This window comes from Phragmites australis, chromosome 21, assembly GCF_958298935.1.
Source record: "Phragmites australis chromosome 21, lpPhrAust1.1, whole genome shotgun sequence".
NCBI lineage: Eukaryota > Viridiplantae > Streptophyta > Magnoliopsida > Poales > Poaceae > Phragmites > Phragmites australis.
Genome location: NC_084941.1, coordinates 17438828 through 17460069, shown reverse-complemented (window position 1 = coordinate 17460069; position 21242 = coordinate 17438828). Strand labels below are relative to the sequence as shown.

Below are 21242 nucleotides of genomic sequence, written 5' to 3'. Positions count from 1 at the left end.
GATAATTGACTCAATGATGTAATATATCAACGGGTAGGGACAAAAATTTAGAGTGGCTTCAAAAGCATGTGGAGCATTATCGGTAATAAAAAGAACGATATTTGTGAGGCCATTGAAAACTTAGATGAGTTAGATAAGTTAGGTCAAGGTTTCTCGTCGGCTGATCCATTAGAAGCGGTTGATATAGGTGATGGTACTATGCCAAGGCTGAGGTTTGTAAACAAAAATATGAAAGCCAATTAAAAGGCTAAAGTAATCGAGTTGCTTAAAAAGTACGTTGATTGCTTTGCTTGGGAGTATCATGAGATGTCGGGACTTGACTGAGTGTTGGTAGAACATCGGTTACCTATTAAAGCAAGATTTATGCCTTATAAACAACCATCTAGAAGGTTTAATCCTAATATGTATGATCGGAATAAAGAACAGATAGGCCGATTATTGAAAGCTAGATTTATTAGGCCATGCAGGTATGCAGATTGGATCTCCAATATTGTCCTGGTTGAGAAGAAGAGTAGCGGTAAGTTGTGAGTTTGCATTGATTTTAGAGATTTGAATAAAGCTACTCCTAAAGGTGAATATCCTATACCTATAGCCGACATGTTAATTAATGATGCATCAGGACATAGAATAATTAGTTTTCTTGATGGCAATGCTAGTTATAATTAAATTTTTATGGACAAAGAAGAAATGTCTAAAATGGCTTTTCATTGTCCTGATTTTGTTGGTTTATTTAAGTGGGTGGTTATGCTATTTGGGTTAAAAAATACCGGTGCTACTTATTAAAGGGCTATGAATCTAATTTTTCATTATTTGCTTGGTGTTATATTAGAGGTATATATTGATGTCATAGTTGTTAAATCGGATGGCAATGACTCTCATTTAGTGGATTTACATTTGCCCTTTGAAATGATATGTCGGTATGATCTGAAAATGAATCCACTCAAATGTGCTTTGGATGTGTCGGCTAGAAAGTTTTTAGGTTTTATAATACATAAGAAGGGCATAGATATAGATCCTACTAAAATAGAAGCTATACAAAAAGTTTAAGCACCCACATATAAAAGAGATGCAAAAATTCTTGGATAAGGTGAATTATTTAAGAAGATTTATATCAAACTTGTCTGAGAAAATTGGTGCTTTTACGCCTATACTTTGGTTAAATATTTGTCTACCCCTCCGGTGCATTCGAGCGCCTAAAGCCGGATTCACTACTATAGAAATAAGCTTATATGTCAGCCCATCACTGCTGATTTCTTATGAGCCGGCAGTGATGGAATATCACTGTCGATTCGTATCATGGACTGGCACTAAAAGGCCATTCGAAAAAAACTGGCAGTAAAAATCCATTATCACTGCCGACTCTAGCCACGAGCCAACAGTGATACTATCACTATCGATTCATATCATGGACTGGCACTAAAAGACCATTCGAAAAGAACTGGCAATGAAAATCCACTATCACTGTCGGCTCATGGTTAGAGCCGGTAGTGATAGTGGATGAGTATCACTGTCGGCTCGTGACTAGAGCCGGCAGTGATAGTGGATGACAGCTTATTTTAGAAAATTCATAACTTTTCATACGAAGTTGGATAGGGACAAACTTTATATCAACACTGTAGCCCTCGATGAGATCTACAACTTTGTAGTTGAAAACTTTTTCATTTGATATTATTTAGATATCCAAATAATCATTTGATGTTTCAGACAGAAGATGTCAAAAGGATTGCATATACTAATTGTATCACTAGTACTTCTGTGGTGGGATGGTAAGGACCTATCACGTGAGTTGAGAGGTTCTGAGTTCGAGTGCCACAAACCGCACGCGTGCGTATTTCGCACAAAAATTCACTTGACTTGTGACTTGCGACTTGCGACGGCGCAGGCGTGGGGTTCCTCGGGTGCAAAAAATATATTTTTTCAATTTTTCTAGCCCAAAAAGATCGATTCGGCGCTCGATTATCACTGCTGGCTGAAGCCTTCAGCCGACAGTGATAACCCCTTCACTGTCAATCCCCAGACCAGCAGTGATAGTCGGGGACTATCACTACCCGTTGTCCACTGCCGGCTCCAAAACCTGCATTGAAAGCCCTTCATGGGCCAGCAGTGAAGGGTTTTTTTAGTAGTGATTGCCTTTTCGGCTATATATTGCTACGGGCTATATTTTATTTTCAATTTTTCCAGCCCCAAAAAGATTGATTCGACGCCCAACTATCACTGCCGACCGAAGCCTTCAACCGGCAGTGATAGTCGACTATCACTACCGGCTAAAGACTATCACTGCTGGCTGAAGCCTTCAGCCGGAAGTGATAACCCCTTCACTGTTGATCCTCGGACCGGCAGTGATAGTCGATTTTTTAGTAGTGATTGCCTTTTTGGCTATATATTGTTACGGGAGATGATGTGATTAGTGTTGTTTTGATACAGGAAATTGATGGAAAGGAGTATACAATCACTTACTTGAGCCAACGTCTCTTGGAAGTGGAGACATTGTATGTTTTTTATTGAAAAATGATGCTTATCGCTCTATTATGCTTGCACAAAGTTAAGACATTATTTGCTATCTGGTACTTGCATAGTAGCATGTCAAGCCGATGTTGTTAAGTATATGTTGCAAAGGCCAAATTTGAGTGGTAGAATTGGTAAATGGGCTAATACACTTATAGAGTATGATTTGGCTTATGAATCTTTAAAATCTATGAAAGGCCAAATTATAGCTAATTTTGTTGCTGACCGTTGGATGATGATAAACATGATTTAGAAGTAAACTATATATCTATAAAACCATGGAAACTTTATTTTGATGGTTCGGCTTGTGGGGTTGGACAAGGTGTTAGTCTTGTTTTTGTGTCACCTAGAGTGTAATTTTTGAAACATTTTGTCGTTTAGATTATTTTTATACTAATAATAAAGCCAAATATGAAGCTTTCTTGTTAGGATTAGGAATTTTAAGTTACATGGGTGTGAAGAATATAGAAGTTTTTTTGTGATTCATTGTTAGTTGCGCAGCAAGTTTTCAGTAATTATCAATGTTTCGATGAATCGCTAAATAGCTATCTTGATAAGTGTTTAGACATCATTGCTGTTTTAGATAATTTTACTATTAATCATGTGTCTAGATATGATAATTTTAGAGCAAATGATTTAGCACAATAAGCATCTAGTTATCAAGTTAATAGATGGCAAGTTCTTTATCATTAAAAGACTGATGCTTGAAAGTGTTGATCATTGTGTAGCTGAACATGAATTTTTGGGTTCAGTTGTGTCTTCTCTAGTGGGAGAAAAAATTGAAGTGGCTGAATTTGAAGATAGGAGAAGGCTTTTAATTGATTACTTAAAGGATCCGAGCAAAGATGTTGATAGAAAGATTCAGCGGTAAGCCTTCAAATATACATTATTGAATGATGATCTATATCACCGAACTATGGATGGTTTGCTTCTTAAGTGCTTGGGTTCAGATCAAGCAAGAGTGGCTATGGGTGAAGTACATGAAGGCATATGTGGTACACATCAATCAACACGCAAGATGAAGTGGTTATTAAAAAGAGTTGGGTTCTATTGGTCTGCTATGCTTGATGATTGTTTTAGGTACTATAGAGGATATGAGGCATGTCAGAAGTTTGGTGATATTCAATTAGTACATGCTGTTATGATGCATCCTATTATTAAACCATGGTCGTTCCAAGGTTGGGGCTCGGATGCCATCGGTCAAATACATCCTTCATCATCTAAGGGTCATCGCTTCATCTTAGTTTCTATGAATTATTTTACTAAATGGGTTGAAACTGTTCCTCAAAAGAACATAACACACAAAGAGGTGATTGATTTTATATTGGAGCATATTATTCGTAGAATCGGTATTTCACAGACTTTAACTATGGATCAAGGTACTTCATTTATATCACATCGGCTACATAAATTTGTTGAGTTATTGAAAATTAAACTTCTCAATTCCTCTCCATATTATGCTTAGGCCAATGATCAGGCCGAGTCTAGTAATAAAATTTTGATTAAGCTTATTAAGAAGAAAATAGAGGAACACCCTAAGAGATGTCATGAGGTTGGGGTTATTTATGGTGGTGGAGGGCAGTTGTATGCAGTGAGTGTATGGGCTTGGCGGGGGGCTGGAGCATTGGATTTCCTATTCAAGAATGAAAAAGTTGTGGCATTGATGCTGGGCAGAGATTCCATGTGTCAAGATACATGTGTTGTCATTTAATTTATGGTTAAAGCTCTCTTGTATGGTCACTTCTTGTCTACAGCCTGCGCAAGGATAGAGGTGTTGTCATTTCATGGTTAAAGTTGAGTCGTGCAGTCACTTCGTGTCTACAGATTACGCCAGGACAGACATGTTGTCATTTAATGGTTAAAGTTGAGTCGTGTGGTCACTTCGTGTCTAAAGCTAGACTCCCAACAGAGGTTTCAAGTGGTCACTTCGTGTATAAGTAACTTTGTAAGAATACTTTTCTAGATCTGTTGTGAACGGTTCATACAAAGCCGAGAATGATAGAAAGTAGCGTGTGGTCACATTGGATTAAGAAATGCAACTAGCGTGCGGTTACATTGGAATAAGAAATGCAGTTATGATATAGTAAGTAGACCATAGAGAGTAGACACGTTCTAATATGTAAGAATAGTTCACTAATCGAAGATGCATATGTAAGTTACAAAAGCAAAGGTACAATCCTACTGATGCCTCCCCCACTGATGTCGGTTGTTTCCACCATCATGGTCCCGGTGCCGCTACCGCTGGTTGGCCCTCACGTGCCCCCTAGAGTAGATCAGGGCGACGGGTGGACCAACCTGCCTGGTAGGCCTAGTAGGGATCAAAGTTGTCGAGGCCTCCTCCTGGGTGTGATGTGTCCGAAGTGGAGCACTGGGCAGCTGGGACTGCAGGACGATGTCATAGTGGCCAATGCAGCGTCCTCGTCCCAATGGCCTGGGTAGGCCTCCGTAGTCGACGCGACGTGGTGCCGGACAATCTCCGGGGTGAAGGTGACCCGTGTACGTGTACGTGGCACGTACCACCACAAGTACTCCTCGAAGCTCCGCTCGTCGAAAGGACGAGCCTCCACCATGACATCCTCAAGGGCAGGGACCATGCTGAGATGTACGGGGTCAAGCGATCTGTCCAGAGGTTGCCACCCGGCTATCCCTTTCGTGTATACCTGCAAGTCAACCATGTTAAATAGACTTACAATGAGACGAATGCTATGAATTATTTACTTGATTTTAGTTACCTGTGGATGTGGCCTGCCATGTGAACATTGAAGAGGGGGAAAGCCTAGTAGCGCCTGAATTGCCTCATGACGCGGTGGGGTGAGGACTCCTCGATGTAGATGTCGAAGACGAGCGGTGTCTTCGTAAGCCAGTACTTCTCATCGTGGTTACACAACGGAGACAGACCCATAGACACACGGCTTGGATGGACAAGTAGTTGTAGGGGGTCCAGACCACATCGTCTGGACGAAGACGTCGAACTACAACCTAAAAAGCTCATACGCGCTATGGGCCTGCTCATGCGCCCAGTGCAGCTATGGAGAAACATAGTCAAAATCTAGAACAAAACATGTGACAAGTAAAGCATTCAAATATTACGTATGTACTTAGCGTCAACACCACAGCGAAACCATGGTGGGCCCGTCCTCCTCGGGCTCGCCATACCATTCCTCAGGGTACGAGCAGTGGCCCACAATTGGTCGGCCTATCGTGAACCGCTCGTAAGACCACAACTGCAGCAGTAGTGGGCACCCAGCAAATGGCTAATAGCTAACCCTACTCGTCCTGTGGCCGATTATGCTAAAATCATGCAAGAACAAGTAGCTACCATGCTAAGAGAACAATTCGGTGTGGAGGTTAGAAGAAAAGCTTGTGTATATCAAAAGCCATATCACGAGCACTATGATATAATCCCATACCCCCGCGGTTTCAAAGTTCCTGATTTTGTGAAATTCACCGGAGAAGATAATAGAACGACTAGGGAGCATGTGGGTCAATTCCTTGCACAATTGGGTGAAGCCAATTCCAATGATGTCCTAAAAATTTGATTATTTCCTTTGTCATTGTTTGGGACTACTTTTACATGGTTTACATATCTTGTTCCAAATTTCGTACATGTGTGGTCTCAATTAAAACAGAAGTTTCATGAATATTTCTACAGTACTAACACTGAATTGAGACTTTCACATTTGACATAGGTTGAGAAGAAATACAATGAACCTATTGCTGATTATATTAGAAGGTTTAGGGATACAAAGAACTGATGTTTTAATTTGACACTTTCTAAAAAAGATTTGGCCGAATTGGTTTATTGAGGCTTATTGTCACATCTTAAGGAGAAGCTAGAGGGTTATGATTTTAAAGATGTTAGCAAAGTCTTACAAAGAGCTCTAGCACAAGACAGCCGGGTTAAAGAGTCTAGAAATTTTCAGAGGTCAAATGACAAAATAAGAGTTGATCGTCCTAATGTTCACATGCTTGAGTACGAATATGAAAATTTGGACGATGATGATGCTGATGTGTGTGTGGCCAAATGGGTCTAGTTCTCTAAGTCCAAACCATTAGTTTGCTTTGCTCTTAAGCCGATACCTCCAAAGAATTGGCAAGAAGAGATTAAATTTACTTTTGATGTAACAAAGTGTGATTGAATTTTTTTATTACTTGCTACAAGAAAAACAGATTAAGTTATCTCATGGTCATGTAGTTCCACCGCCAGATGAGTCAAAGAGCCGAGCTTATTGCAAATGGAACAATTCTTATTCTCCTGCAACTAACGATTGCAATGTTTTTCATCGGTAAATTCAATCGGCCATTAATGAAGGATGATTGAAATTTGCTGAGATGCAAATAGACAAACAGTCATTCCCGGTTAACATGATCGATTTCCAAGACAAAAGCATCCTAATTCGGCCAAATCAAGCCAAATCAACTAGAGGGAAAAATGAAATTGTTGGTGAAGAAAGACCTAAGCCTTTGGGGGAAAACAAATGCTTGTTAAGATAAGTGTTACTTGAGAAGACTTCCAAAGGTAAAGAATCAATCAAGATTATGGTGCAGACTTCAGCTACTGGGGGGCATTATCACAATGCTAAGACAAGGATGATCAAACCAAAAATCTCGAAAGTTGGCAAGTGGAAGGTTAATGAGGTGAGGAGACATGACAAGGTTGAGAAGATCAAACCTACCTTCGAGCAACTTTTGTTTAAATATGAGAAAGACAGGTCGTCCGAGCACATAAGAGCCGACCAAGCGACTTTAAGCGACCAGGATCACCTTCAAGGTAGGAAGCGCGTGATCATCATCAACAACGAAAGGATTGTGTTACTGCCATTTATCCATCGCTTGGGCAGTCGATGCCACTGCTATGGGCACTCCCTCCTATGTCGTTTCCTCCTAGCCCAACATGGAGCTATGATGGTATGTGGATGCCTCCTACTCCCATGCAATTTCCTCCTTTTCATCCGGGATGGACAGCACAATGGAGGTCGATGTTTGATAGAATATCATGTCCTATTCATAACCAATTGAGGGGCATAAATCGGTCTAGTAATGTACAACATACCAAAGCTGTGAAGATATACCGAGCCAAGGAGGGTGAGGTTTCTACTCAAATTTTAGATCCTAATGACGATGAAACGAGGACCACAACTACTGATATTATTGAGATTGGTTCAATGCAAGTGGTTGCCAAAGAGCCTGGCGAAGGATTGATTGTCATTAGCAATAATCCAACCAAGTCTAAACATGTACTTACTGTTGTCCAAGTCGCTCCAAAGGCTAATGATAATGAGGCGAGCAGCAGTAAGCCATTGTCTAAATACCTATAGCCGAGATGGTGTCCCTCAAGCTTGTCCCATACAAAGAAAAGAAAATTACAGGATGCTACTTTTAATGAGGTTAAACCGATGCAACCTATGAAGCAAATATAGAGGCCAAAGCAAGGTACTACAACCGTACCAATATCAGCTTTATGTCAGCTTCTACACCAGCACCCACGCCTATACAAGAAGAACTACTCGATTATGGTGATTCGCCAGTACCCACTAATGACGCTTCACCGGCCGAAGGTATGGATATCAATATGGTTTTTATGTTACCTTCGAAGTTTTGTGCTATAGATGAGGTTGAAGTGGTTCAATTGGACTTGAGACTGAGAGAGGCTCTGAGAGAGGCTATCTTTGAAAAGCCCACAAAGGCATATCGACATTTGAAGCCATTATATGTAAAAGGTCATATTAATGGGAAGCCGATTTCGAAAATGCTTGTTGATGAGGAGCTACGGTTAACTTGATGCCATACTCCATTTTCAAGAAGCTTAACAGAGATGACGATGAATTGATAAAGACTAATTTGGTGCTCAATGGGTTCGCGGGTGATTCTAATAAGACCAAAGGTGTTATTTCCATGGAACTTACTATTGGAAGCAAGATATTATCCACTGTTTTCTTCGTCGTCGAGGTGCAAGGTAATTATAGTGTTATTTTTGGACATGATTGAATTCATGCAAATGGTTGTGTTCCCTCTACTTTGCATCAATTTTTGATTCAATGGATAGACGATGACGTAGAAGTGGTACCCGCGGATACTTTGGCCTATGTCGCTTTGGCCAATGCTTCAGCCGATTGGAGATATGGCAATACCAAGTGCTTTTCAGGGCTTGATCTTTAGGATTACAGCTTTCTTAGTATCTTTAAAGATGGTTTTGTACCCGTGGTCGTAAAGCCGGTTTGCGATAATTGGTTAAATGATGCAGTATATAAATGAGTAGAGATAAGAATTTAGAATGGCTACAGAAGCCTATGGAACAATATCGTTTAGATAAAAATGATATTAGTGAAGTCTTTGAGGACTTAGATGAGTTAGATCAAGACTTTTCATCGGCTAATCCATTTAAAGAACTTGATATAGGTGATGGTACTATACCAAGGCTAACATTTGTAAATAAAAATATGAGAGCCGATAGTTCAGAGGGTTATATAGATTTTTTTCCTTTGCTAAAATACTATTGAGCTATGTTAATGATAAAGTGGGGGAGTTTCTATCCTTTGGTATTTTTTTCTTTATTTCTTTTTAGATGAAAACTATTTCCATTATACTATAGACGCAGGTAGATTGCTGGGCACTGACTGTCCTCTTTAATTTTGGTGTGTGCGCAAAGTTGGAATCTCAGCCAGCAGCCCATTCCGCTTCCAGAAGTTTCGACAATAAATGCTCAATCTCATGCCGTAATGAGGGTTACAGCAGGGCTGGCTATCACATTCCATCATAGTTGTACCTGCTACAAGGATTGCTAGGCCTTGGTTGTTTGATCCATGCTTGTGTATATACATGCTCCATGTTTGCACCGGTGGTGGTTGGAAGAGCGACGTGTATAAAATAAAATAGACCAATTTTTTATTTACCATTACAATTTTCTTTAATCCTAAATCTACCATCACAAAATCACTAATCCCCTATATGCCATCCAGTTGCAATTTCGTACCCTTTTATGTATCCACATCACCTCCGTAAGTTTTTTTTCCATCAACAATTATCAAAAATAAAACCTTGGTGTCCACAAGATGTCATATTCGTGCTACCTTGTAAGAGAAGTATCTGTTCTGTTCTCCTCTTAATTAAGGCTTGCAATATATGTTGATTTAATTTCTTCCCAATTCCCAAGCACATCCTTATATATATGTTGAATTTATGCAACAAATTATTTTGTGCGACTTATTTGCTTCGTGTGTCTGAGAAAATACGCAAGCATGTTATTGTTATGACTACTCATTGATCCACTGATAATTCTATATATACGGTTTAGCAAGAGGCAATGAGATTAGTCTTTGAATGATAAGCACTAAAATCATTTCATTTATCATTCGAATGCAGTACAACATCGCCGCTGCCAAGCACCTATCCCTTGTTAATTATTTAGCCTCTGGTAATATTGGCCTTTTTGAGTTTCCAGGTTACAGACACAAGGAAAACTCGTATTCACTGACCATGTGAAGTGGGCTTTATCCCCTTTTGTCTCCGCACAATAATCCGGTAAAGAATGAATTTTTCAACTTTGTGCATTGAAGATGTTCTACACTTATTAGCAAAGAGATGTCGATCGAAGGAACCTTTTTCTAAGATACGAAGATGATCTACACCTAACAACAAAGAATTGAACTCAGCGTAGTTTAGTCGAGGATTTGCTTGAACCCTTCGAACACCTACAAACAAATGCTCATCCCACTTAATAGCCAAAGGCAAAAGCTATGTAAACCATTCAATACAGACTGAAGATTAGGCTCACTTTGTTGAGATTAGGCTCACTTTGTTGAATTTTCCTCTTGTACTGGTTGCATTTGCAACAATTTTTGCTGCTCCTCATCGTTCTCTTCATTGACTCTAAGTAACATTCAAAGGTAAATTCTGAACTTCAGTGGGACTTATGTGTTCCACGCATCAACCATTCTCAAACCTGTAACACCTGAAAAGGTGATATGTTTATAAAGAGAAGATGTTGAGAAGTTGCCTAATTTGAAAATGTAATCAGCCCCGGTTGCAGCTATCATTCTCCTTACAGAGCCTCCTCAGGCCCTCTGACCGCAACACCTGAGGCCATGGGGTCTATGAGCCTGAAGCCAGGGCTCGCTCTAGGAGCAAGCACAACGAAAATTTGCACCAGGACGGCACAAGGATGCGAGATATTGGTCTCACCGTGCACAAGGACCATTGGGCAAGGGCACTAGCGACAAGGTTGTTCATGCATCCCCTAAATGATAAGCAATCTGTATGATTCTCGTAATCAATGACGAGCGGAAACTGGAATAACCATCAGCAGGCAATGGAGCTGCCGACAGAAAATTCAATATATTGCACCCAAGAACACGACAGCACGAACACAAGTTAGATCCGGAACCAAGTGCAATGTCCTTAGTCCTTACATTTTATTCATATGATTCCCATTCCAGACGTTCGTGACATATCAGGAGTCCAGCATCATCAAGCATACACAACATAAGCAAGCAAGAAGTGAAACATAGCTGTGACAAGAAACCCTAGACTTATTTGCATACAGCAGATGGTCTTCAAGGCAGTTTTACCACGGAGAGCACTATAGTGCGCAGCCCATAACCAGTTAATTTCTTCGCCTTGTGCTTGGGGCTGAGTTCAACTTCTTTTGTTGGCATAGTCGTCAGGTTCATCTTCGTCCTTGCAATCATCCTGGACAAAGTCATCATGACCATCTCCTTTCATGTCCTCATCAGCAACGTCAAGATCCACACCCTCACTCACAACCTCAGCCTCAGCCTCTCCAGCATTGTCAACTTTGAGATCATTTAACAAGACATCCAGCTTACCAACAGATGCAGTGTTGGAGGCACTGTCCACGTAGCTATTATTGCTTGCGCCACCATAGTTGCCGCCTCCATATTCACCAGGTACACCACCTCCTTGATTGAAGCTACCACCACTGTAATTACCAGGACTAGCATTATATCCGCCAGTGCCACCTGTGTAACTGGCATCACCACCATAAGCACCTCGTCCACCTTCAGAAACACCATAGTTCCCACCAGTGTTGTAGCCTGAACCAATATTGCCACCATCATTGTATCCACCACCACCACCTCTAGCGTAGCCTCCACTGTCACCATAAGAACCTCCACCATAACCACCGCCTCCGCTATAGCCTCCGCCGCCACCATATGAACCTCCATATCCACCACCACCGTAGCCTCCACTGCCACCACCAAAACCACCAGCACGGCTACCACGGTCATGAGCATAACTCACCCTCACTATCCGACCCTGCAGATCCTGATAACAGGAAAATAGATGTTGGAAAATTGAACCTATGGGCAACAATTAAGGAAAATAAATTCAGCTTTTAACACAAACTGGGTGGCATAAGATGATAGTTAGGCTCTAGAAAAGTATTCCTACAATGGTATTTTGTGCAGTTTCAGACCGTGCAACACACAAAACAATCACGTAATAGAGACAAACAGCAGCTCATCAATTGCATAATATTGCTAAAAGATAATTGAGGTAGTGCAGAAACAAGAGCATAAATGCTTTTAACAAATCACTGACACCTCTTAGCCCATCACTAGGGTTCCCTTCCCACCATCCCATCCAACAAAGCTTCCTCACAAACAACTCTTTCCTCACCTCACCCTCAATTTACCAGTTCCTGCCCACTCCTCTATGCTTTCACAATTTCTAGAAAGAAACCTATATAGCCTGGCTATACAGGTGTGGATTTTTTTGAACCTAGGTTCATCTGCAGCCATGGTGGATATATGAACTTGTACACCTCAAAAAAATCTCTAAAACAGTCATGCCAAATCATGCATACCTACAAAAATTTACGCAAAAATATGTTCATTTGTGCATTTAGAAAAAGAAAAGAAAAACAAGAGATAAAGCATCATTTGAACAAAAGATAAGCCTTATCTCTTTTTTGCACAATGAACATATGAACACATTTTTGCACAAATTTTTGCAGGTCCACATGATTTGTCATGATGGATAAATTTTTGGTCATTTTTTGAAGCATAGAAGTTCATTTACCCAAGATAGGTATAGACGAACCAAAGTTCATGTATGAATTTCCCTTGGCTGAACAAGGCAATACAGTTTGACATTAATTACACAATATACACTGAATCTATCTTCTACGATCAGTTTTCTAACCCAACTCCTAATGACCATGCTATCTCTGTGCTACTGATCTCCTTCATGAAAATTGTTAACTGTTCGGAAATCAGTATGAATGACCCCAATAAGAATTTTGAAACAAGCAATTCAATTATTCCAAAGTTCTTGCCGAAACCATCAATTCAAATGAGGCGGCGATGTGAACCTTGATTCACATCGGTGTAACCAACATGCAGAGGACAGCAGAACGCAAAGCTTGAAAGGTATTAGGGTATAGGAAGGGGTAGGTAGACTATGGACATGAATGAAAGAACTTTAGACGAAAAAAAACTAATTCACTGTTTCTTAATTAATAGTGGATACATTGCATGCCCATCAAACAAGGACATAGACCAACTAACAAGGAAACTAACCATAATTATCTCTTAACTTCAAACAAATATTGTGAAAACGGTCCCACATGAACACTATGGCTGTTGCTACAGTATAGCTCTCTCAGAGCACCAGACATTACCTCTGGTACACACAACAGGTAGTCAGGAACAAAAGATTGATAGTGACCAACTTAGGTGTTCAGAGGTTGAGAATGTTAGACCAGTGACAAGACATGGCTTTGTCAGGGCACTGTGCTCTAGGGACAAGTTTAGCACACAAGTTAAAGGCACTTGCAACCTAACAGATGGCCTGGTACAGGATTGTACACCAGCAGTGAATGCATTCTACAAATCATAGATAAATATAGCAGTCAGGTTTTGCGATAATTAGCCATGTATAACTCTTCAAAGGCAAGTCTGGTCAGTGGTCACTGTTCACTTGAAAAACTTTAAAAAAAAAAATAGTCGGCTTCATTTCTTAGGTACATTATACTTTCGGCCTTTCAGGCCCACCATTGCTTATTAGCATGGTCAACATTTTTATTTCCATTTTGACATAAAGCACCAAATCGTTTATTCTATGACTGCATGTACATAAAGGCACTATGGTCTCCCAATTCAATTAATACTATTGAAATAACTGAATTTGCTACAAATGGAATTGACATACATAGAAGATAATTTCTCTATTTGTAGTGGCATAGCTAAAATATCCTCTGTATAGTGGCATAGCTAAAATATCCTTTGTAAGTGCAATTTCCAACTCTGCCAGTGGCACACATCAATATTTCCAATAGAACAAACTGACTGAATTTTGCTTTTTCTCAAGTTTTCTCAGCATAATATGTTTACTGTGTTCCTCTTATATAAGTTTGTATAATGCACCACATGCCCCTAAACTTGCACGACAGTCTCATTTGGGTCTCTAAACTTTATAATTGCACATTTAGGTCTCTTGACCAGTGTAAGTGTGTCATAGCAGGTCCAAACACAACTTTGCAGGTATTGATCATATGGCATGTTGACAATATTTAAGATAAGCAAACACTTGCTAACTGCTCAGTATGTATTAGAGGAAAGGTACTAATGTTTTTTTATAAAAACAATAATTTTGTCATGAAATTCAAATCATAGTCACAGGAAACAAGGTCGAAGCCTCGTTCCACGACCCCGGGACGTCGTCCTAATTTGAGGGTCAGGGTCGAATCGCATCGGTGTCCCATTTTAGGCTGGATCACCGCCCCATTGCAGCATGGTCGTGAGGCAAGAAGAGATGCTGCAGCTGCAGCGGAGATTGAACAAGGGTTGTGCCGCGGGGCCGGGGGGGGGGGGGTGTGGTGTGGCGGTGGGGGGATGTTGGTGATGTGGCGGCGATGGAGGAGGTGCCGCAGCGGAGGACTGAACGGAGAGTGGCTGCAGTTTCAGAAGGGAGACAGCGGGAGGAAGAAAACAACGGGGCTGCCGACTGCCTGCAACTTCTGTGTGTGCATTTCTGGAGGAGTTAAAGCAAGTTAAGGTGGAGGTGGGCTGGATGAGCTAGCAAATGGCAGCCCATCTAATCCATTATTCCCTTCTTTTCTGTTTTCTTTTCCCTTAGGTTCCTCAGTCCCGAACTCCTGATGCTCCATCCAGATTCCTTGGGGTCGTGTACCACATCGCGAATTAGTCGTCCCGAGGAGGTATACCCCCTTCGTACCCTACTTTTGTAAAGTGTCGACCCGCATCCCGCGACCCCGTTCCTCGACCTGATCAACCCAGCCTTCTGGTGACTATGATTCAAATACATCTATTTGCCATTGGTTTCACATGATGATTGTGTGGTAAAATAATTAAGAATGAACCAAGGTGTTGTCCCATGTTTAATTCACTATTAAATAAGATTTGGATGTTTGTGGACCCAATTAGACAAGTTCAAGGACCTAAATGAGTAAGTCAAGTTCAAGGGCCTTGGTGATACACTTGTCCAAGGACCTAACTGCAATTTACTATATACAACGAGCCATAAGAGCAATATTAAGGTACCACTCATCAATGTATGGTTGGTTCTATGGAATCAATTTATGTTCCTTGCATCTCATGCAAGTGGAGAACTGCAACATGTCTAAGTTTTAAGGTGCTACACAAAACAAAAATGCAACACAATGCAACACTTATAGCATTAAATACGTCTATGCAATCAACTGCACCTTCAGGACAGATCCAGCAACACAACAATGCAAACCCCTAAAGCATGGAGAAAATAAACAATGCAATTTGGCTGAAATCTAAGTCGGCTAGTTCTGAACTGCATGCTATTCTAATACTCCATATCAGATTCCAGAATATCATTGCACATATAGGTTACAAGTGGCATCCATCAAATTAAGGAGCTTAACAATTTGCCAGTTTGGATCTGTATTTTCCCCCTTAGATGTCTATTACTCATTACCCAAGTCAGCTAATCAAATCATTGTAGCATATGAAAAGTCATAGGTTCATTGGACATAGAATTTCAAGATAATACCTAATATTTTCAGATTCAGAAAGAACTGTGTGCTTACATTTATCGAGAGATAAATTTTTCATCGCTATCATACCTTATATGACATACAATAGTACATTACTGTGCAACTATTTAACACGCTCTCAAAATAAATAACTATAAGTGAAAAATAGAGCAGCTGCGCAACCCATCGAACAAAGAAGGCTTATTGCCACCTGACATGCAAAGTCCAATCAGTTTGACAAACTAAGCACAACGCACCTTCCCATCCATGGCAGTCATGGCAGTGGCTGCCTCCTCTGTGGATGTGTATGTTACAAAACCAAACCCCCTTGATCTTCCTGTTTCACGGTCCATAATCACCCTAGCTGAACAATAACACCATAGTTATTTTCGCACAACAGGGTCCAATCTTTGCGTACATGTGAAAGAAGCGGAATACAAGAAAGACGCATGCCTTCAATGACTTGGCCATAGTTAGCGAACGCATCCCTCAGGCTCTGTTCATCCGTGCCGTACGAGATGCCTGCGAGGACAAAATCAGTTACAGCAACAGAACAAAATAAGGGCTTCTCGAATCAATCAAATCGTTTGCAGAAACAAAGCGAAATGAATCCATCCAATAAAAAAAAATATAGCGAAATGAATCAACAGTGTGGAGTGGAGAACTCGGGACCTCCTACGAAGAGCTTCGAGGAGGACATGGATCGAACCGACTGGTACAGCGACGAGCTGGCACTCGTGGATCGCTTGACAAGATTCCCAACCTTTTGCAAGAACGCCATCTCCCGAAATACCCTGCCAAATCGCAATTGAACGCGGTAAGAGAAACGATCACCAGGACCTAGCGAAAAAGGGAGAAAGAAACGAAGAATGAAGTCGATTCGGATCTATCTCGCCGTCAATCCCGTTTCACGATTCGAACAAGAAGCGAGCTAGTGGGTGGAGATGCAGCAATAGAACAATGCGAAGAAGGTTGCTGTGAGGGGATTAGGGATGGAGATGTCGATTACCAGGGAGAGGCGGCGGCGGAGTTCCGGGAGACGACGGCGGAGGGGATTCAGGAGGCGAAGTGAGAGGTAAAAACCCTAGAACGGGCAGGTCAGCGGCGAGGGGACGAAGGTTGGGGTTTAGGATTTTTTCCCAGCTTTAAGGGTATTTTGGTCAACTTGCTACTGGAATTTTCTTTTTCTAAACACGGTTGGCCTAGCGGAGGGCCGAGGTTGGTTCTCGATAAGGAACCTTAGTCATCTTCAACAGATACTTTAAAAATTTATCCCTTATAATACTATTACAGTATCATTTAATATTATTATAGTATCTTCTATTTTTTTCATCTCCAGCAACTACCATATTTCCTATCTTCTATTACTCTCCCCTGCTCTCGGGGTCACGTGCATACACCAGCTACAGTGATACGGGTGCTCCAACCGGCCTCAAATTTGCTGCTCCCAATTTTCAATCGGCATCACTGTAGCTGCTGAAAAGGTCGTATGCAGTAGCTGCTGGAGACATATACGAGAGCTCCAATCGGTAAAAATGCAGATGCGGCTCGTTTGCTGGCACTGCTGGAGAAGGCCTTAGCACATACCTTATTCCTAATTTTTGTCTTTTTTTCTTTGTTGTTTGTCAAATCTCAAAAAAAATGCGTGTTTCATTTTGAAAATTTCCATAGATGCATAATATCACTTCCTCTCCATATGGTATTTTTTTGAAGAATTCTTCAAAACTTCTAGACATGTTTTAAAGTGATTTCATGTTTCCACCAGTATGTGGTTTCCATTACATATATTTTCCTCTTAGTTATGCCTTGTGCAGAATACAATTTATAGAAATTTATTTAGAAAACCTTATAAGACAAATAAACTGGTTCCAAGGATCTATTTTTTCCTTTTGCTTAATCCTAGCTTATGACGAGTCTTCTTAAGCTAATGTAGAATCCTAACATCTGAAGCTCCATGGCATTTTTCAATGGAGAAGTTGAAGTTGTGTCATAACGGCGTATCAAAAAGCAATCACAAAGCTATACACTAGTCAACGTATTCAAAATATAATCTAGAAAAAAGTAATACATATTGGTTCTAGAGTTTTTTCACAGAGGAAGACAAAAATGTAATGGAACATGGTTTGTCATGCCTACTGATTAATAAGTAGAGTGTCAACTTTGAAATAGGTCGATGATACATTCTTGAGTGAAAGTCCAGCCACTATTAGCATCGAAATGATAGAGAGAAAAGGAATCTCTAAAAGAAAAGGAGGAGGAACAAAGCAAATAACCCATATCTAAAATCTTTTTCTATGGTTGCGGCCTCGTGGGATTACTCGTTAGCGAACTAGATCTATAGGAGAAGAAGGAAGGGAAATAGTTACCTGTGCTTATGCTGATTGTATATGTTCTTTTTTGGTATTTTTTCTAAGTATACGTAATTAAAAAATTAGTAAAATTATAATAACTTTTAAATACTTTTGATGGTGAATATATTAGTATTATTTTTATGTGAGAAAGATAAGTCTCCTTTGCGCTATTTCTGTCAGCATCAATTGTCACGTAGGAGAGTAAATTGCTACCGCCGGTCAGCCTGGTTATCATTTAGGGCATCAGTACATATGCTTAGTCATTAGTATGTCACTGATTTTGTAAATTGAAAAATAAAAAATACTTTTGCGGATTAATATATTAAACCATTTTTATGTGATAAAGTTAAATACGTTTATGTGCAGTTATGAATTATGGTTACGATTAAAGGTTTAAAATTTTTTCTTTTAGCCGGTGGTAGTAATAAACAGGATCAACGGGGTTCTAACACATGTGAGCTCGTATCAAAAAGAAACAAAAAACACCACATGTGGGCTTCTTGCTTCCGCCTCTGGTTCTTTCTTTTGGTTGTTCTTTTCTGACCGTTCGAGTAGCCGCTGCCATTCTTGGCAACCAAATCCTCGATCTAGCAATCCCCAATTGTCTCAAGCGGTATCCAAAATTCCAAATGCCATGCCCATCCTCCTGCCGTGGGGGTATCGTTAGTGATTCGAAATTGGGGCGGCGTCGGCAGATCCGAGTGGGTTCGGAGGCGACTGCTCGGCTTACCGCAATGGGCAACACGCAAAAGTGTATCTCGATGGAGACTGCTTGATCGTGCTAGTTTCCGTGCAAAGATAGGCGAGGATTAGACTTTTAGTGGTTCAGCTTTATGCCGGATTACAAACTATATTGATGGGTAATCGTTCTTCTTGTTCTTTTTGGGGAAAACCTGAACTGCAATTTTGTGCTGCCATAGCTATGTATAACACTAGGGTATGAATTTCTGGGTGCTTCATCAGTTAGTACTACCTTGCTAATGTCGCCCCTGACTGGATGCCTGCGTATGGTTCGTCGACCAATCGATTCGATTTCTTTGTATATCGTGTGAGGCTAGTGTAGGAACTGGAGGGTCTTACTCTAGATCGATAAGGGATTGCAAGTTGCAAGTATTTCTTCAGGCGTCGCAAAACCCCCGAGTTAGTTCTGTTTTGGAGCCATTAATTGTGCCACACCTCTTTTTTAGTAGAGAAGAAAACATCCCAAATATGTGTTGTTGTGAGTATGAACTTTGTTTTTCTGATTTTCTGATGAATTGACCAAGTTGTGTTTGTGACAAAATATAATGCAATGTGACTTCCACATCGATGCTACCATGACTCATGTTTGGCAACTTAGCTTTTAAAGAAAAAAAAAACAAGGAACTTGCCTTTTCATTTATCAGATTTTGGATATGCTTTTTTAGTGAATAAATTGTTTACAATTGGAAAATTTATGTTAGGAAGAATGTTAATTGGGATGCTGTGTGCGCCTGGGGGACCTGAACTGTTCTTGGTTTTTATGGTTCCAGAATTCACAGTTTCAGACCATATGTTGATTGCTTAGGCTTCTGATGTACTTTGCACATTCTAGTTTAGTATATGTCTCCTTTCATTTGCCAATTACGTATAAGCGTTTGTATTATCTGATGCCCATAAATAGCTATCAAATTTTTATATGTTCGCTGTTTGCTCTGACATGATTATTGGATGCTATTAAACTTAAATGAATATGACTAAATAGGTAGTATACATGCCATAGATGAACATTACAGATGCTGAGTAGAGGAGTAGGCCGCAGAATGTTTGTGCACGTTAAAATATTAAGTGCAGTTGTCAGTTTATGAATTGTTCATGGCTTATGTAAGCAGCTGTAAGTATTTGACAATTGACACTGAGCTGTGCCTCATTTACCATTGATATTTACAAAGTTCAGTGGTGATGTTGTTTAGGGCATAAATATAATACTACCAAAATGCATTCCAAACCATTGAATGAATATAACACATGTCATTACTGATCTGGATAGTTTGTGTTTGAGGTTTATCTTTCTAGCAACTGCCATTGAACTTTTTTTTCCTTGCATTTCATGTATTACATTGGAAATTATCATGATTTCACTTTTTGCGCTGCAAATATCTTATATATCAGATACGAAAGAAGATGCTTCACCTAATGATTCGTGTGCTGTCCAGAAAACTGAAGAAACCTGGTGTGGCACATTCACCACTCTTGCGCAGCAAGCATCAGACTATGGTGTGGCATCTGGGTACTGCCTATCAGCATCTCTCCTCTCTATCATCACAAATGGGCAACCATGAAATTTCCATACCCTGGTGCCTTGACAGCTTTACAGTACTTCACCAGTGTTGCTGGGGTTCTTTTATGTGGACAGTTAAAGCTGATTGAGCATGATGGTCTTAATTTGAGGACCATGTGGAAGTTCTTGCCAGTTGCTGTGATGTTCTACATCTCAATCTTCACAAACAACGAACTCCTACTGCACGCCAACGTGGATACATTCACTGTATTTCGTTCTGCTGTTCCAATATTTGTAGCAATTGGGGAGACATTTTACCTTCACCAGCCATGGCCATCACTGAAGACATGGCTCTCGCTTGCCACTATACTTGGTGGAAGTATAATTTATGTTTTCACAGACTACCAATTCACCGTGGGTGCCTACAGCTGGGTTGTGGCCTATCTTGCAACCATGTCAATCGACTTTGTGTACATCAAGCATGTTGTCATGACAATTGGGTTAAATACATGGGACCTCCGGTCTTGTCCTCTACAACAACCTTGAAGCGTTGATGCTGTTTCCCCCTGAGCTCCTTCGAATGGGGGAGCTTGGTCAGATGTAGGTTGACAGCTCCAAGGTGGCGAACTCGCTTTCCTTCGATGTGATCCTTCCTGTGTTCATGTCATGTCTGTCTTTGGGTTCTCCTGCAGACGCGCCATCTCTGCAACAGGATTCACAGTGCTTGGTATAGTTACAAGCTCCTGACTGTTGTGACTAATTTGGTTATCTGGGACAAGCATGCTTCCGTTGTGGGCACAATAGGGCTCCTAATATGTATGTCAGGTGGCTTCCCTACCAGCAATCGACTGCAAAACTAAAGGCACCAATGGTTCAAGGACATGTAGACAAGAAGAATATATATTGAAATCAAATATATATTGCAACTACATATACATTATCTAATATATACAGTCTGTTACATTAAAATATACACATAGTTACGTGAACAATATATAACCTACATGTGCGAAAAGTTACATGAATATATTACAACATGTAGGTACACAATCAGGTACAAATGTAAGGTCCAAATGCAACGTAGGTAACTAAGGCTAATACCTTACAAATATAATAGCGAAATATGCTAAATACATTCACACTTAACAGGGTCATGCCT

At 40.4% G+C, this 21242-nt stretch overlaps 1 protein-coding gene and 1 pseudogene across 1 annotated transcript; one reads left to right on the top strand and one right to left on the bottom strand.

Annotated features, from left to right (window-relative positions):
• Window positions 1-10875: 10875 nt before the first annotated feature.
• LOC133903481 (glycine-rich RNA-binding protein GRP2A-like) lies at window positions 10876-16654 on the bottom strand. Its single transcript, XM_062344881.1, has 5 exons — window positions 16503-16654; window positions 16166-16287; window positions 15947-16015; window positions 15751-15857; window positions 10876-11790 (listed from the first exon to the last, which is right to left on the bottom strand). Exons 2-5 carry the CDS (start codon window positions 16272-16274, stop codon window positions 11140-11142), a joined length of 936 nt encoding a protein of 311 aa, XP_062200865.1. The 5' UTR covers window positions 16275-16287; window positions 16503-16654; the 3' UTR covers window positions 10876-11139.
• A 1664-nt stretch (window positions 16655-18318) lies between these two features.
• LOC133903192 (GDP-mannose transporter GONST3-like) lies at window positions 18319-20990 on the top strand (annotated as a pseudogene).
• Window positions 20991-21242: the final 252 nt, after the last annotated feature.

Excerpts from the sequence above, each read along its gene's own strand:
- LOC133903481 (XM_062344881.1), bottom strand. The coding sequence starts at position 16,274 with ATGGCGTTCTTGCAAAAGGTTGGGAATCTTGTCAAGCGATCCACGAGT. Across the intron at positions 15,858-15,946 it reads CTATGGCCAAGTCATTGAAG|CTAGGGTGATTATGGACCGT; the intron begins GCATGCGTCTTT and ends GTTATTGTTCAG. Across the intron at positions 11,791-15,750 it reads TGACTGCCATGGATGGGAAG|GATCTGCAGGGTCGGATAGT; the intron begins GTGCGTTGTGCT and ends TCCTGTTATCAG.